Source organism: Drosophila takahashii, chromosome X (assembly GCF_030179915.1).
Source record: "Drosophila takahashii strain IR98-3 E-12201 chromosome X, DtakHiC1v2, whole genome shotgun sequence".
Classification (NCBI taxonomy): Eukaryota; Metazoa; Arthropoda; class Insecta; order Diptera; family Drosophilidae; genus Drosophila; species Drosophila takahashii.
In genome coordinates this window covers 8,496,434-8,514,270 of record NC_091683.1, presented here as the reverse complement: position 1 = coordinate 8,514,270, position 17,837 = coordinate 8,496,434, and the positions used below count along the sequence as shown (strand labels likewise).

Sequence of the window (17,837 nt, the reverse complement as noted above, 5' to 3'; positions counted from 1 at the left end):
CCTTCTCACTGCCCCTCGACTACGCCCCTGAATGCCACGCATTGTTTGCTTTATTAGTGAAATTTAATGTGAAGTCTATTGGCAAAAGGAAAACAGTGGCAGCAATCGAAGCAGCAGAAGGAAAATGAATGAAAGAACGCACTTGAAAAATTGGAAATTATTTAAATCTATTTATAAAATTATTTAATAAAATATATTTAATTTTTAATTCGTATAATTAAAAAAAAAATTATTTCTTAACATTAACAGACAAATGATTGAAATGGTTTATACAATTTTACTGGATTTTTAAAAATTATTTTAAATTATCTACAAAATAAATAAATTATTAAATTACATTTAAAGCTTATATTAAGCAAAAATATAAATAGTATTTAATACTATATTTTATCCCAGTGCAACGACAGACAATGCTGGGCAATCCAATCGGCTGCCTGAGAAGAGTGAAGTGGAAAGAAGCCCCCATATCATTCGGCATTTCATTAAAAAAGTTCGTTTTTCTAGCGTTTTCGATTCGGCAAACTTCGAAGCATCGATAGGTGCAAATTACACAACAATCGGAGGAAAAAGACCATGGGGTTGTGGCGAAATAGGGAAAAAAGAGGGATGGCTCCACTGGAAGAGCAGTAAAGTTTGTTTTGTTTTTCCAAACGGGGCGAAAAACGGGTGAAGAGTAAGGAAAGGGAAAAAAATCCAGGGGGAAGAAAAAATGGGAAGAGCTTGGGAACTTGTTGTTATTGCTATTGTTGTTGATTTGGTTCGGCAAAACGTTAGTTTTTGTTGTCTACACCTTTAAGAGGGGTGCTAGAATATTTACCCATTTTATTGGATTTAAAAGCCAAAAAAAAGTCAAATAAAATAAATAAAATTGCTTTTAAAACGTTTCTTAATTTAATAAAAAATAGTACAAAATCGAATGATTTTATTTAAATATTTAGAAACCTTTGAAACTGCCCTCGGCGTGTTGGTTACCTGCTGAAAACTTTGACGTTGCGGCAGAGTCAACGCTTAATGAGTTGCAATTGCTTGTTTAGAGTGGCCCGCCCCCTTTTCCCCTCCCATTTTCCTTCCCCTTTTCCCGCATTTGGGTAAACTTTGCCTACGCAAAAGTTTGTTAAGTGCCTAAAGACACACACACAAGCACATGGACACGGACATGGACACACACACACACACACAAACAAGCGATGAGAGGGGGTTACGCAGCATTTAGAATTTGGTTTATGCAGCTAATTTGTTGCTGCCGCAACTAAATAGCCAATAAATCATGCAGTCAATCAATCAATCAGTGCCGCAGCAATGTCTGCCATTCAAATGCAGATTCAGTTACAGATACGTAGATACGCAGATACAGATGCGAAGATACACAGATACATTTGCAAATACGTAGACTCAGATGCACACAAAGAATTTTATTCTGATTATTTGTTAAAAAATATAGAATATATTTTGTTTTTCATATTTTATATAGAAATATTTTTTATTACTTTTAATATTATTATTTTAATATTCTTAAAGTTAAAATTCGTTTTCTAAATTTGGGACAATATAGATTTTCTGTATTTTTAAAAAAACCTTTTTAGCTTCATATTTGATATTAAAATATTATTTATTTATCTTAAATTATTATTTTGATATGAGGAAAGGTAAAATTCCTATCATAAATACATTTTTCAGGTATTTTATCATTTTTTCTAAGTGCCCAAAAACCGAGAACAGGATACAGGATTTCAGGAATCCACAGAGTCCTTTTTTAAATGCCTGTCAATGGCGTTTGACGATATAATGGAAGACGGGGTGCCGGTGGCCAATGGCAAATGGCAAATAGCGTTGGCAAGTGGGTGGAAAATTGTGGGTGGCGGCGGGAAACAGGCCTGCATTGTTGGCCCTGCGACTTGCGTTTCGGTATGCCAATGTCGCCCCAAAGCGTCAATTGCAGAGTGACAAGAAAGGGTCAATTGGTCAATTGAGTGGTGAGGGTCGGGGGTCTCTGCTCGATTGTCGCTGAATGGCAGCCAAGGACTCCGGGACTAAATGGCAGCTAATTGCTCGCTTGTCGACGCGACAATAACATAAACAACAACAACAGCGGCCAAAACTGAAAAAGAAAGGGACAGCAAATGGGCAGAAAAAGAGAGCTAAATAAAACTAGTCCTAAAAGAAGGCTACACTTTGTCTTTATTTGTGTTGAAAAATATGTAGAAAAATTTAATACATCATATATTGAATTTTAATCATGCTAGAAACGTGTGAAATAAATTTCTTATAATTTTCATATTTCAGCTAAATTAGTTAAGCATATTCGTATTTAGTTAATTGATTTATTTACTTTGCTAACAATTTTAATACGAATTTAGGAAATTATTATTAAGTTATTTTATTTAAAAAAGACCCAATAAAAATACCAAAAAATAAACATAAATAGCCCAAATAAATAAAAGTTCACATTTAAGTTTCCCCCTTTCACGTTCACACATAAAAGGGGCAAAAAGAAAGCAGTTTCCATGACAGTTTACCGGATGAAAGGAAACCCGATGCCACCTTAAAGACCTGCGAACTGCGCCTTTGTAGGTGCAAAACTAGGGAAATTATCAGATGTGGAGACAAAGTGACCATACTCACTCTTGGGAAAACTCGAATAGATACAGAATATAGAATACAGAATACTGCAGCCCACACATCAGACGGCTCGTTAGACTTTTGGCCTGCGGTGTGGCTTTGGGCTTTGGGCCATCAATGCGTCCGTAAAATTACACCCAATTAAAATAATTCCGCAACTAAGCAATGCAAATTGTATCAAATTACCAATTAATGTGCCACCCCGTTCGTTCGTTCGGTCCATGCCAATCCAATCTTCTGGCCTCCTCGTCCAGGCGCCAAAATGTGACAAATTAAATGCCAAAACATCAAAAGGCAAACAGAACAGAGAGGCATGTGTGTGCTATGTGCTTTTGTCTGCCTGATTTATAAGCCTTATTATTAGGGACAACACGAGGAGCAGAGAAGTCGGCAGTCTGAAGGCTAATTTAAGTGATTTCGAGTGCCATTATGTATTGATAGAAACACAGAAACAGAAGCAGAAACACTGAAACCTGCCTACATAAATCGGTATTCACAGGCGTGTTTGCCTAATGCGTTCGCACATCTGTTTGTTTGCATTCGAGTGACTTTCGAATGAAATGGGTGGCAAAACAGGCCAAATGAGACAACAAAAGGCCAGGGGAAATTCCTAAATCGAAATCTACTTAAGAAAATTCCACAATTACCCATTAAAACGTGATTATAAACGTATTAAATCGGATAATTAAGCAAAAAAAGTCACTTAATCTGCCGCCTTTATTTACTTTTGTTAGTGATTTTAGCTCTCTGTTGGCTTTTATATTTTAATATTATTATTTATTAGGAATAAATATTTTGGTTGACTACCAAAAATGGTTGCACTTCTTTTTTGGTTGCCCCTTTTTATGGTCGGTTTGTTTGCCTGTTTTTCTGTTGATTTTTCAAATTTCCTAAAATTTACCAAAGGTTGCTTTTGCTTTGGCAGGTATTAAAATTTACTAACATGCTAAATATTTTGTTAAGAGCTGTCCAACATTGTCCGCCTGCATTAGTGTGTGTGTGTGCTTTGTATGCGTGTGTGTGTGTTTGCGTTTGTTTGGGTGTTTTGCGTGTGTCGCGTGTGAAATGCTTGGCAAACAACTACTAAACTAACAATAAGGACCTGCAGTAATTTCTGGCGACGCCTTTTTCACATACCCTGTAAATTGTTGAGCTCGAAAGAGTAGGTAAAGTCGACTCTATGGTTGGCTATGTTATTTTTTTTAATCTAAAAATTTACAGAATACATTTTAAATATTATTATAATAAATAAATGATAAGGTTTGCTACTTTTAAATACTTATAACAACTTAAAATTATATTTAAAAATATTTTCTAAATTTTCTATTATTATTTTAGGAATGAAAAGTTCCGGGAATATTTTAAATGTTTTTCTTTTTTAATAAGATACTTTAGCTGTGACAAAAGTATTTGAAATATTTTAAACATATTCCATGAAAATTATAAGGTCTTTTATATATATTGTAAATAATCTAAAAACTTCTTACTTGTAAAATAATAAAAATATCTGATGATATTTTATAAACTTTGTTAGTTGAAGATCTTTAATGTTTCGATTGATCAAAGGGTATATCCTTTCTCCTTTTCTTCTTGGCAGTCGTCTGCAAATTGCTTTGTTGCCTCCGATGCTGTCCTTTAACTGCACTTGTGTGCGTGTGTTAGTGCTGGTGCGCTTGTGTGTGTGAGGAAAATCCTTGCGTTAGCAGTAATCAGCACGTAGCGTTTAGTTCATTGTATGTGCGTGCTCATTCGCGTGCCGCTGTATGAGTGATTGTGCTTGTGTGTGTGTGTGTATAGGTGTTGGCTGCTTTTTGTGCATATGTAGGTGTGTGTGGGTGTGTAGGTGTGAGTTTGTTTAAACCAAACCCCAAAGCAGAAGTTGCCTTCTACTTCGGTTTGGGTTTTCTGCTTTTTTTTTGTGTTTTTCCCAACCGCTGATACTCACTCCTCCCTTCTTTTTCAGCTTGTAATTTTCAGCCACCCCCTCCCCTGCTTTATTCCCCTTCCCATTTTCCCACCGCATTTTCCCTCGCTTTTTGCCCAGGATTTTTTGGCCTCGGGCAGGTCGAGAGAGCTACTTTTACATAAACACCAACTAGCGTCCAAATAACTTTTAAATGACGTTTGTTTGGGCGTGTATGTGTGTGTGGGTGTCTGTGTGTGGGGGGCGGGGGGCGTGGCTCACGCCTTTGCGTGTGAACTTTGCGGTTGTTCGCCGGCTCCTTGCTGCTTCTTCTTCTTCATTCGCACTTTATTTTAAACTTTATTTATGCGATAGAAAGCTGCAAATTTTTGTTTGCGTTTTTAGCGCTTTTGCCACTGCGACCCGCGAGTGAATTTATTTGGCCAAAAGCCCCCCTCCCCCCTTTTGGCTTACATAAGGGTGGGAAAGAGGCGGGTGGCAGGGGGCGGGGCATTGTTAACTTTATACCATTGTAATCTATTTTTAAGCATGTTATGTGTGTGCTTGTGCGCCGGAGTTTGTTTGTTATTTTGTGCAAATTATGCGAGCTTAGCGCGTGAGCTGCTTACTCGTTGTTGTTAATTTTTATTTGTACATTTGTGCATGTAGTTGTTATTTGTATTTGTATTTGTATTTGTGTTCGCCCCGACAAGCGGATTTGTCGCTAAGCTGCCACCAATCCCCGAAATCCCCTTTTCGAATTCGCCCATTCCTACGTGCAAAATACTCTTTATGATGTAAGCGATCATAATTTTTGGCCACTTGGGCGAAAAGAAAGTATTTCAATATTTTTGCTAGCTTTAAAAATGAAATGTAAAAAAATATATAGAGGGGGCATGCTGAGACAAACTTCAATCAAGCACATAACGGGCAACGTGAAACGTGCGCATAAAAACAAATGCCAGCCGAAAAGTATGCAACACTCTCCTGCGTCAGCGTAAAAAGGAAAAAAGGAGCGGGGAGGATAAAGGACCTCTGGCAATTCAGACAATTCAGCGAAGGGAGCCGTCGTGGCAATAACACCCAGCTCACAAAATGGCCAGCCATTGTATACCCTTTGAATAAATAAATACATTTATTCCTAGGCAATTCAATTAAACTTGAGGGGATTTTAGGTATTGTAAATAAGATAAGGTGGGGATAAAATATAAAGGGGTTATGTAAATGTCTGTATTGGGATTTAACTGGAAGAAGTTCTGTACTTTGCATGAGATAATGACACAGTATTATTATATATAATATTAAAAATAATATTCTGACATTTAATATGTATTATATTTAAATATACCGAAATTAAAAATATTCAAACTTGAATAATGCCCCCTTTTAGAGTACAAAAACTGATTTAACGTAATTCGTTGTTTTAGTTTTGTCTCCGAGTGCATGCCAGTCTGCATGTGTGTGTGAGGTGAATGGGCGAACATGGCGGAACTGAACAGAATGAACTGTGGGGAGGGGAGGGCGATAAAGGAGGGAAGCAGGGGAACTAGAGCCGAGTCAAGTATCAAGGCATCAGGCGTGGAAAATCGCAACACAGCAGCGGAATTTGACAACAGGCGAATAAAATGGTGGAAAAGTATTTGACATTTAATGGAAAATATTTAAAGAAAAATTTAAAAATTAAATATAAATATGTAAAACTTTAAAATTACAAAAAAAAAACTTATTTTCATATATCAACAAAATATGGTATACTTTTTAAGGACTTTTGCCCTATAAACAGACTAGTTTTGTCGCCTGAACTTTAACGAATTGTGATTACCGTACCGCTACGTTGTCTCTCATGTGTGTGTGTGTTTATGTGTGTGACAGTGTCGTTGGTGCCAACGGTAAAAATGGGAAGGTGGGAAGGGGAACTGCTGCGACTGGTGACTGTTGAATTGGTGACCCCGACACTACTTGTCCTCCAAGCCGCCGCCACTCCAGCAATTCAACAAACGCCAGCGACATGGCAACACAGCGACAACAACAATTACACTGAGGAAAAATGAGAAAATGTGGGTTTCCAGTAAAGATTTAAGTGTCCACATTTATATTCCAATCGATTGTGTTTGATTGCGATTTCAGAAAGTTTCATATATGGATCAATATTTCAATTTTCTCCTTCAAAAAACGAATTACTTTTTTGTGAAAAATTGGGATCTCATTTTTTGGTAAAAATTTGATTTTTTTCTGTTTGTTTTTTTGCTATAACTTGGCCAAAAATGGTCCTACACCAAAAATGAATACTGTTTTGAACAGATAACTAAATGATAAAAAAATCCATAACACTTACCGGGTGATCCTGCAAAAATAAAATTTTCGCCAATTTTCAATTTTTTTGATTTTTTACGAAAAATGGCAAAAAGATAAAATATCCAGATTTAAATGCCAACCGATAGAAAATTTAATAACGAGTTCAGAAAGGTATGACAATCCATATTTGGATCAATATTTCTTTTGTTACGGTCAAAAAAGTAATTATTTTTTTGAGAAAAATTGGAATCTGGGTTTTTGGTAAAAATTTGAATTTTTGTCTGTTTGTTTTTTTGCTATAACTTGGCCAAAAATGGTCCTACACTAAAAATGAATACTGTTTTGAACAGATAACTAAATAATAAAAAAATTCATAACACTTCCCGGGTGATCCTGCAAAAATAAAATTTTCGCCAATTTTCAATTTTTTTGTAAGGGGGTACCTCATGATTTTTTACGAAAAATGGCAAAAAAATAAAATGCCCAGGTTTAAATGCCAATCGATAGGAAATTTAATAACGAGTTCAGAAAGGTATGACAATCCATATTTGGATCAATATTTCCTTAGTTACGGCAAAAAAACTAATAAATTTTTTGTGAAAAATCGAGAAAAATTTTGTAAAATTCGTTAAATTTGTGAAAAACTAGGAAAAATCGAAAAAAAAAATTAGTACTGTTTTGTTGGTCCAAAATTGTTCTTTTAAATAGTAATAATTAAAGTGACTTATAATCTAAAAGAATCCTTTTTTTTCTTGTTGTGTTTATAACGACAACTGTAAAAAAACGAGAGGAGATGGGGAACAAGAACTACAGCAACATGCTCACGTCGCTGACGACGTGTCTCAAGTGTGTCCCATTCCCTCCTCCCCTTCCCTCTCTTTCCCACCCACTAGTCCCGTCTCTCTTACGCCTTATACACCCCTCTCTTTCGCTCGGCCGTAGTGTTTGTCTGTTGTAATTCACGAAATTGCCAGCAATCGATATAAACATCAACTCTCGATGCGTTTCGTATCGCCCCCTCTCTTTCTCTCTGCCGCCTGCCGTCTCTTTCTTTCGGGGCTTCATTGTTGTTGCTGTCGGCTTCTGCCAATGATCCTGTTGACGTTCTTGTTGTTGCCTTTGCCGCTGCCAGCTAGTCAAGTATCGAGTATCGAGTACTTGGGAGGAAAACAAAAATTGTTTGCCTGGCTTGTTTTTATTTTCATTTTAGTGCTGGCGAAACTGACATTGATGATGATTATTGGGAGTAAATAGAATTGAAAATGCCACCAGTATCCTTTGGCTCCTCCTCGTCCTCGATTTCCTCCTCCCCCTCTTCGTTTTCAAGGCCCGGGACACGTGTGAGTATCAACATCCATCCAGTCGGAGTTTATATATAGTAGACCGTGGCACCATCCCCATTCCAACCTCCTTCGCATAATGCGCGCAAATAAATTGCAAAATCAATTGAGCGGTAAAATAGTTTCCCTTCGCTGGGAGATAACAACAACAAATCGAAAGTCAATGCTGCTGCCACGCCCACCGCCCCCCGCCCCGAACGGACTGAAAATTGAAGCCGGGAAAATAGGAGTCAAACTCCTTTTCTGCACTCGCTTTATTTTAAGCCAGAAAAGGCGGAAAAGGGGGCGTGGCACTACGAAAGTGGAACAGCGAACTCTTGGTAGTTATAAAGAAGACTTTAGGATCTCTTTAAAAACTTTAAATATATTTCAATTTCAATTTCTGAAGTTCTAAATACGAAATAGCAATATCAAATGAATTATAATTACAAATTCTGTTGATATACATTTTCTAATACTTTTTTAATATCCTTTACACCTTTCCAAACTCATTTATTTTTAATAACTTAATTTCGATATTATTATTTTTGTAAAATCATAACTCTTAAATAAAATACAACGTATTAAATTCTTAAATATTAAACGGTAACTTTCAACCCAGTCTGCTGTGCCTTACATTTTGTAATCTAATTAAAATCCCGGTAAATACCCCTTAATTATCCCCACTCGTCGGCGACTTGTTGCATACTTTAAGGAGCCTTTAAGCTGTCGCCTCGCTGTGAGTTGGTCGCATTACGCATACGCCGCATTGTGCGGCTGTGGATTCATTAAATGTTATAAACTCATTACGCGTTTTGTCTGCCCGAATGAGTATTGGATGTGTGTTTGTATGGGTGTGTGTGATATAGAGGGGGTTTTCTGGGGTGTTGTTGGTTTGCTGTAATAACCACAAAACATCTGCGAGGGCCGCACACACAAATACAGTTGCAAATGAAAATCTTTGTGCAGAATTAATTAAGTAAACAATACGAAAATTGTGGAAATTGCTTTGAATGCGTCCCCAAACACTCACACACTCTCACACTCACACTCACGAACAAGTAAATACACATATATGCATGCAAAAGTTATTGCCAACAGCTGTTGTTGTTGCTCTTGTTGTTACACATTATTATTATGATGCTGCTTAATAGGCAACGCCACTGTGGACCAAGGGGGGCTATTGGGGGGCAGCCCAGCCCCCTCATCCCCTCTCCCCACCCCTTGAACAATCCAGCCATTGTCTGCGGCAACAATTAAGCCGCACTCTGCCTTAATGATAGAGACACATGAAGAAAATGGCCAACACAAAGGGGAGAGCCAAACTCCGGAGTGCAAGAAAGGAAATTCGAAGAAAATGGCTGGGAAAACTCGGCGAGGGGGGGTGGAAAAAACTTTTGATCATTCATGAATATTAAATCGGAATAAGCGATTGTCCCACTTTGCCAAGAATCAAATTAAATTCAAGGGTCTTAATATAATCGAAAAAAATGGGGATTTTATAAATTAAGATATTTTAAATATATTCTGTTTAATCATTTATTTTTATACAGTAAATTTGGGTAAATTTAATTAGTTTTTTTCTGATTTTTAAAATATATGTTAATCTAAATAGTATTATAAATAATAAATAATATTTAAATACTTGATAAATAATACAAATCTTAGAATTATTTATTAAATATTTGTGGCCCTAGAAAAATTATCATTCGTATCAAACAAATCTTTTCAACATTTTTAACCAGTGTTCTCTATTTCTTGAATACATTCTACCATCGAGCTTCCATTCCAAGCATTTATCATCCCATCCAGTTTCAACAACAAACTCCGAGATACATTCCGATCTGCACGTCTGTGAATCTTCTTCTTTCCACCGGATTGATAGTGTCGAACATAAAGTTGACATTGAGGCCAGATAAACAGAAGTGGACAGTGGACAGCCGCAGAAAGAAGCTACAGATGGATATGTAAATTGATCGACCGAATGGCAGAAGCAGAAATCGCCAAAAACAAAGCCAGAAGAAAGACGGGAAATGGAATTTGAGACAGAAACAGAAGTAGAAACAGAAATAGAAGACGATCCGAAGACGAAGCTTTGTTTCTCTCCCAAATAAATGTAAACTATATGTGGAAAACAATGGGGCGAAGACAACGAAATTCGTTTGGCACTTTACTTGCGCATCATTAGCGTTCTTCTCTCTTTGCTTTCGTTTAACACATATTGGTTAGAAAGCTCGGCCAAAAAAAGAATAATATGCGGGAAGCACATGGGCGAGGGGCGACGGGGGGCGGGGGATTATTTTATGGTTTATCTCTTGTAAGCCGAACATATTTTATGAGCGCGACATAAAAAGAAGCAGCGTTTTGGGTCAAAGTTTGTAAGTTCTGCGCCATTTGGGCGGCCCCAAAAAGCACTGGCAAAAACTGTAGGGCTATTTTTTGGAATTTATATTTAATAAAATTAAAATGTATTTAAAAGTTTTAAATTATTAAATTCTTATGTTTTTTTAAATACTGTCTTTAAATTAATCCAAAAGAATGGATTTAAAAAAGCTTAGAGAAGAACTGAACTTGAATAATATTCTTTTAACTTTATAAATAAAGTATTGTCATTAATTACTGCACAAAAAGAAACCAATTTATTAAAATTTACTATGTTCTAAAAATTGTTTGTCTTTTTGGAACTTATAAAAGAACTTAATATGAATAAATATATATTTTAATACATAAAAAAAATACTGTCAATTGATACTCCAAAAACATTTAATTTTTAGATTTTACAAAACAATTTCATGTGAAAATTTACGTTTTTGTAGACTCTATTTGCAGTTCACCTCTGGCCTTGGTTATTGAACCTCAACCCTTTCGCTCAGTGCATCGAGAAAGCGTGTCCCCAGATCGTCTCCCTCCGAAGTTTATGGCTGCACTAAAACTAACCTATTCGATCCGTGATGAGGCCTGAATGCTCCGCCTTGTCTTTCGGTTTTATTATCGATTTCCGTTCGCTGCGGCGGTTTACTCAGCTGCCAAAGTAAACTATAAGCCATGAGCTATGAGCCATGACAAGTCAGAAATTCGTGGCTACCGTTTGCCTCTGTGGCTTCTATGTCAAGATCAGTGGAGTGCCTAGTGCAGAGTACCGAATACCAAATACCGAAATACCGAAAACCCAAAAACCGAATTCCCCGGCCGACAGAAATCGAAATCGAAGTCAAAAAGTCGTTACAAGCGCTTTTTGTACTTTCACTTGTGCAAACACGCGGCCAAGAACGCCGGAGATGTTGAGAGCTAACGGAGAGCAGGGTCATCAGCAGCCCATGCACAGTGAGAAAATCTTGGACAAAGTATACTATATTTTTGTAGGATTTTTTACATAATTATGTTACAAATTACTAAGAGTTTAGCGATAAAAATTTTAGTCTATATACATTTTTTGGTTATTTAAATATTATTTATCATGCCATTTATGATACCTCATATTTTAGTTGATCTTAGGACATTAGAATATAATTAAGTATTGTGAATTATTTATTCCTGTAAGTTTTATATAGATTTTTAATAAATTCTAATACATAATTTCTCCACAGAATTCTAAAATTTCCCTCCGATTCTCCCCAGTGTACTTCTTCATCAGCGGCGTGATGATCATCGTCTTCACGGGTCTGCTGGAGTTACAAGCGAGTCGGGTTCTTCAGTAGCCAGCCACGGGGCAAGCCAAGCGGTCCAGAAAAGCGAGTCATCAGTCTTCAGATCTCGGATCTCTCACATCACTCCCCCACTTCTTCCCCTGCTCGCGATTTCGCGGGGTCTTCGAGACTATACTTTTTTTCTGGTGGTGTTTTTTTGATCAGTGCTTATCCGCTTTCGGTGGTAGATGACCCATTGACCGCATGCCCGGTCACGTGACCCACCGCCTGCTCCTTGGCTGCCTGCTCTGCCTGCTCGGCGATGTCCCGAGAATCGAGGCCCTCCACCGCTGGAGTCCCATGATGAAGGCCTTCCGCTATCTGCAGGAGACGATGCTCCGGAACAGCCTGGAGCGGGCCCATCTGAATCATGGGATTGTCTTTGAGTGTCGCACCATGTGAGTGGGTAATTTCTAAGATACAAAACAAAACTGCTTAGTCAGTGGGATATTTCAAAAAATTCTGGGATTTAAAATATAATACAAAATATAATATAGTAATTATAGAATAATATAATATAAATATAAAATATAATATAGTATTTATAGAATAGGAAAATATTATTTATATTATTATTAGAATTTATATATATTACTTTTCAGTTCAGCCAAGGACTTTGGCAATGAAGTGCATTTCAATCTGCAACTGGGCGACCTTCGAGGCTTTCGTCGGCTGGATCCCAACAAGAAGTTGGCCCTATTTTTGCACGGATGGAATGATCAGGGCAGCAAGGACTGGGTGCAGGAACTATTGCTGAGTGAGTAAATAAATAATATACAATTTATTTGTATTTTTATTTATATTTCAAATGAATAAAATAAATTTAATTAATATTCTTTACCCCCAGCATGGACTCTTTTCGACGCAAACTACAATGTGTGCGTGGTGGACTGGGGAAATCTGTCCCAGAACGACTACAAGTCTGCCTCCATGTCCATTTTCGATGTGGGCCTAACGGTGGCGGGGATTATAATGGCGCTGGAGGAGCTGCGCCCCGCCCACTTTAATCGCAGCAACGTGACCTTGGCGGGCTACAGCCTGGGCGCCCATGCCGCCGGCTACGCGGGGGCGGTGCTGGAGGGTCGTGTGGAGCAGATCATCGGGCTGGACCCCGCCGGACCCCTCTTCTCGCTGCCCGCCGAGGTGGCCCCCAAGTACCGCCTGGATCCCGGCGACGCCCAGTTCGTCCAGGTGCTCCACACCTCCGGCGGATCCCTGGGCACGAGCCTCAAGTGCGGACACGCCGACTTCTATCCCAACGGAGGCAGGGCGCCGCAAACGAACTGCAAGATGTTCGCCAATCTGAGGGATATGCAAAATACCAGTGAGTATTGAGGAATTTAATTATAAATTAAATAAATATAATTATAAATTGTTAAATTATTTGTATTCCCAACTATACTATTTTAAGAGCATTTATTGATCTGTCTTGAACACCTTTAAAGAATTTTTTAGAGCTGAAATTAGTTTAGTTTTTCTTAAGGTTAAAATACGCCATTACTTACAAAGTTAAGATCAGAATTATAGGTATATAATAAAACCTTTTATAAGTATTATCTTTTTGTAGATCGCATCCCAAAACTTTAATGATTTTGTAAATCTATTATTGTTGGAGTTGTTTTAAAAGTTAGGAGTAAAAAATATTATATATAGACATTTTTAAAGTTAATATCACAAAATCTTAACAAAATCCATAAATATCATAGTTATTTTCAAATTCAAGATTAGAATATTTTTAAAAAAATCCATAAATATCTTAGTTATATTTAAAATTAAGATTGGAATATCTTTAAAATATTCATAAATATCATAGTTATTTTCAAAGTTAGGATTAAAATATCTTTAAAAATCCATAAATGTCATAGTTATTATGCTTTAAAAGTCAAGATCATAATAATGGCTCTATCTTTCCGTAGATCCCATCGCCTGCAGTCACTCGGCGGCGGCGATTTTCTTCCGCCAGTCGATGGACCCCGAGTACCCGTTCGTGGGCTACGAGTGCGGCAGCTACCGGGAGTTCGCCGGGGGCTATTGCGACGGGAACCGGAAGGCCCGCTTCGGGATCCATTCGCAGAGGCGTGCGCAGGGGAGCTTCTACTTCCGCACGGCCCCCCAGCAGCCGTACGTGCAGAGGCGTCCCACGAACTGGCTGAGCGGGGTGGGTCGCATGGCGGCGGATGGCGGCGGAGGGGGTGTCGCTCGGAACCCCCTTGTGCTGCGCCTCTGGACCAACAGCTGGCGGCGGCGGGAGAGAGCGAGAGAGCGGCAGCGGAGGGAGAGGGAGAGAGATCGCTGTGCGTGAATTAGTTCCTAGTGCTTTTTTTGTTAGTGTTATGTGGGCCGTCAAATAAATGCAGCCTAAATGTATGCCCTCTGTTTTTCACTGCCCACCTAAGGGTTAACAAACGGTAAAGTAGCCCAACTAACTAATAAATTAACAATAGAATAATTTAAATTATTTTATAAAAAATATTAAAAATAGTTTTTCAAAAACTATCGGGTCTCCTTTAAAACTCCAATGCCTTTATCAAAATCCCATTATCCTTGAAAGGGGATTATTATTTTTTGTATTTTAACCACCAACGTAGTAGTAAATATTTCCGTTCAATTTAATAGCCAGCCAGTTTGCCCCATGTTCTAGAAAATTGCATAAAAAATACAAGAAGAAAAGCGGGCACACATGGAAAAGTCGTTGACTTGCAGCCACAAAACGGCGAAAAGTCGGCTGCATTTAACAGTTAATCGTAAAGCAAAAATTGCGAAAAAAAAAGAACAAATGGCGAACAAGAACAAGCAGCAGAAAACAATAAACTGAAATTCAATTTTCGCATTGTAAAACATAATTTTCTACAAAACTTGACGTCAGCTTGGCCCGCTTTTTGCTAAAAGGTAGTTAATATTTTTGCAGTTCATTGCGGCCGAGCCCCACCCACTCCCTTTCGCCTCCTCTAACGCTACACATGAACAAAAACATCTATTAGATTTTACAAAAATAATTTTCTCTCAAAATTAAAATACTTCGATAGGTAAATAAAAAATATTCTAGAGAATTTAAAAATACTATTTTAAAAAATTATATCAATATTAAAAATAAATAGTTCTAAAAAAAAAATATATATATATATATATATATATATATATATATATATATATAAACAATATAGCCGTTAAGACATTTATATTTCGATTCTATGGGTCATTTTCTAGTTTATGGAAACCTAAAAAATGTTTGAAAATATTTATAAACTTTGGGAAATATTTTCCAAAGTTAAGAAGTTCTAATTTCTAGACTTCAAAATGTTTTCCTTACTTCTGAGTGCAGCTATCCCGTTGAACATTCCACTCGAGTTGGTCTTGCTTTCTCCCATTGCTCCTTGCCACTGTTGTTGTTGTTCTGGCCATTGTTGTTGTTGCTCCGCCTGCTGCTTCCTGTTTTGTAGCTGTTTTTGAAATTTATGGCGCCGTCGTCGCCTCTGCCGGCGCTCTGCCGACGTCGACTTCTTCGCATGAGTTATGCGCTTTTTATTTCCAGCTCCTGGCCACGTTAAGTGTTAAATTGTTTTATGCATGCACGTGTGTGTGAGGTGAGGCCAGGGAGCGAGCGAGAGGAGCCGACGGGGTGGGAGCGAGAGGGCGAATAGGAAGTTCGGACTTGCCATTTAATTATGAAAGTTGATTTCAAGGAAAAGCGAGGGAGATTGTGAGGGTGTGAGAAAGAGAGGGCGATTGGAATGTGAAGGGCTTTCGGTAGAATAAAACACTGTTATCTATCTAGATTCCCTGTATTGAATCATTATTTCCGGTGCCTTGGATAAAATTTTCAGAATCTGGGTTTTTCAGAAAAAAATATAATATTTCCGAGTGATTTTTTTTGCTATAACTTGGCCAAAAATGGTCCTACACCAAAAATAAATACTGTTTTGAACAGATAACTAAATAATAAAAGAATCCATAACACTTCCCGGGTGATCCTGCAAAAATAAAATTTTGGCCAATTATCAATTTTTTAAGGGTGTACCTCATGATTTTTTACGAAAAATTGCAAAAAAATAAAATGTCCAGGTTTAAATGTCAATCGATAGGAAATTTAATATCGAGTTCAGAAAGGTATGACAATCCATATTTGAGTCAGTATTTCCATTGTTACGGTCAAAAAAGTAATTATTTTTTGCTTAAAATTGGGATCTGCGTTTTTAATAAAAATATAATTCTTCTTTCTGTTTATCCAGTTGGCATTAAGTTAGAAACTTTAAAAATATTTTTTTAAAAAGGTTTCATATTTAATAGTGTTTTTCTGTTAAGCTTAATGGGTTTGAATAAAAATAAAAGTCCTAAAAGTGCTGTGTGTTTTTTGTTTAGGGCCTCGCCCGCTTTCATTAAATGTGAGTAGTCTTATTGGTTTTTATTGTGCTTCATTTCTGGCCAAGCAAACAAAGGTGAAAAAATGAGAAGGAAAAAGGAGTTGTTTTTTGTGCTCCGTTGACTCGAACCGCCAAAGTGGCAAGCGTTAATGCGAAAATCACTTACACACACACACACTCACTCACACTTACAGGAATGGAAATCCTGTAAAATCTAAAGCAAATTAACGTTTTAAACACCTCAAAAGTTTCGTGTATTCGCGTGGTCCTTAACTCTACGGCCCTCTCTTTTTTATCCAGCTCCACCTCTCTCCTTCTCTCTCTCCTCTCTATAGCTCTCTCTTTCTTCTTTTATCCTGCCCTCTCTATTCATTGCACCTGACGTCCTTGCTGATCCTGGCGCAAAGTTAAGTGTTTCTTTAGCTTAATAACGGAAACATTTTAGTTGCTGTTATGGAAAGGAGAGCCGGCGAAGGGATAATAGAAAGAGAGGGCCAGAGGGCAGGAGAAGGCGAGCGAAAGAGACGGCCGGAGGGCGGAGAGAAAGAGAGGGCAGCAGAGCAGCAGAGCAGAGCAACTTGAGCGATAGACGCTTACACATAAACACATTCAAATGCTTCCGGCAATGTGTAATAGCTGTACAAGGACGAGCTGCTCCTGCTCCTGCTCCTGCAGGGAATAAAAATACAAAAAGAAGTGGAAAACTCAGAGGAGGAAAGGAATGCCCTCCAGTGGCTGTAAATAACTCGCAGCAGGTGCCGTCCTCATCCAACGGTAAACGTCCAATGTCCAAAGTCCGACGTCCAACCTGCAAGGCAACGTAGCGTCCAACTCCCCGATTCCTGAAGACATCGTCAATGGGAAAAACCTGCGAAATACCAGGCAGAGGCGGGCGTAAAGGGGGCGGGAAGACAGAAACAAGCAGCCTTAAACACAGCTCAAAAAATAACATCAGATAAATGTGAGCTTAACTTTAAGAATTCGTCGGTTATTAATTTATACAATAATCGTATTATTTTCTCTTAATTCTTAAAGTTGAATTAAATTATTATAGCTATAAAAACTAATGTGTGTTAGTTTTCCTTCAGCTCTGCAAATAATATTTTATTTCAGTTAACACCACTAGAATTGCTTTTAAGATTTAGTTTTTTTATCTTTACTATTTTTATATTGACTTATATTTTAAGATCTTAAAATATTTAAAATTTATTTTAAGTGTGCCCAAAGAACATCGGCTAGCGGCAACATTTTCTTTTGATTACACGCCGTGTGGCCTTACCATTGTTCTACCGCCACCCCCTAGACTCCACCCCCCCTTTTCCCACCCCACCATTTCCCACAGAAAGTCCCCGCATAAGTGCAAATGAGCATGAAAGATGAAATATTATGAGTCGTCTTGGACTTTGGTTTTTTTCGGTTCCTGACTCCTTGGGGCTTCCATCCCCCCCTCCACCCCATCCTTCTCCTGCTTTTTTCTCTTTGGTCGCTCCACTCATTTGGCCAAATGCAATTTTCGCTAAGAGCGCATATCCGCCAAAACAGACAGGGACTGCTAAAAAAGGCGGCCAGCAGAAGCCAGAAAAAACTTGGTCAAGTCAGCAAGTCGGCCAGCTGAAAAGGCACTGCAATAAAAAAGGGGTACTTCTGATAAAAT

At 37.9% G+C, this 17,837-nt stretch overlaps 1 protein-coding gene across 1 annotated transcript; it reads left to right on the top strand.

Annotated features, from left to right (window-relative positions):
- The first annotated feature begins 11,845 nt into the window (after positions 1 to 11,845).
- On the top strand, positions 11,846 to 14,189 carry LOC108068022 (endothelial lipase). The gene is made up of 4 exons (XM_017157363.3): positions 11,846 to 12,220; positions 12,425 to 12,579; positions 12,670 to 13,146; positions 13,739 to 14,189. Exons 1-4 carry the CDS (start codon positions 12,027 to 12,029, stop codon positions 14,122 to 14,124), a joined length of 1,212 nt encoding a protein of 403 aa, XP_017012852.2. The 5' UTR covers positions 11,846 to 12,026; the 3' UTR covers positions 14,125 to 14,189.
- The last annotated feature ends 3,648 nt before the right edge of the window (positions 14,190 to 17,837 follow it).

Bases quoted from the DNA above. Each gene is read 5' to 3' on its own strand.
- LOC108068022 (XM_017157363.3), top strand. From the start codon at position 12,027: ATGCCCGGTCACGTGACCCACCGCCTGCTCCTTGGCTGCCTGCTCTGC. The intron at 12,221-12,424 runs GTGAGTGGGTAA...ATTACTTTTCAG, and splicing joins GTCTTTGAGTGTCGCACCAT to TTCAGCCAAGGACTTTGGCA. The intron at 13,147-13,738 runs GTGAGTATTGAG...ATCTTTCCGTAG, and splicing joins GAGGGATATGCAAAATACCA to ATCCCATCGCCTGCAGTCAC.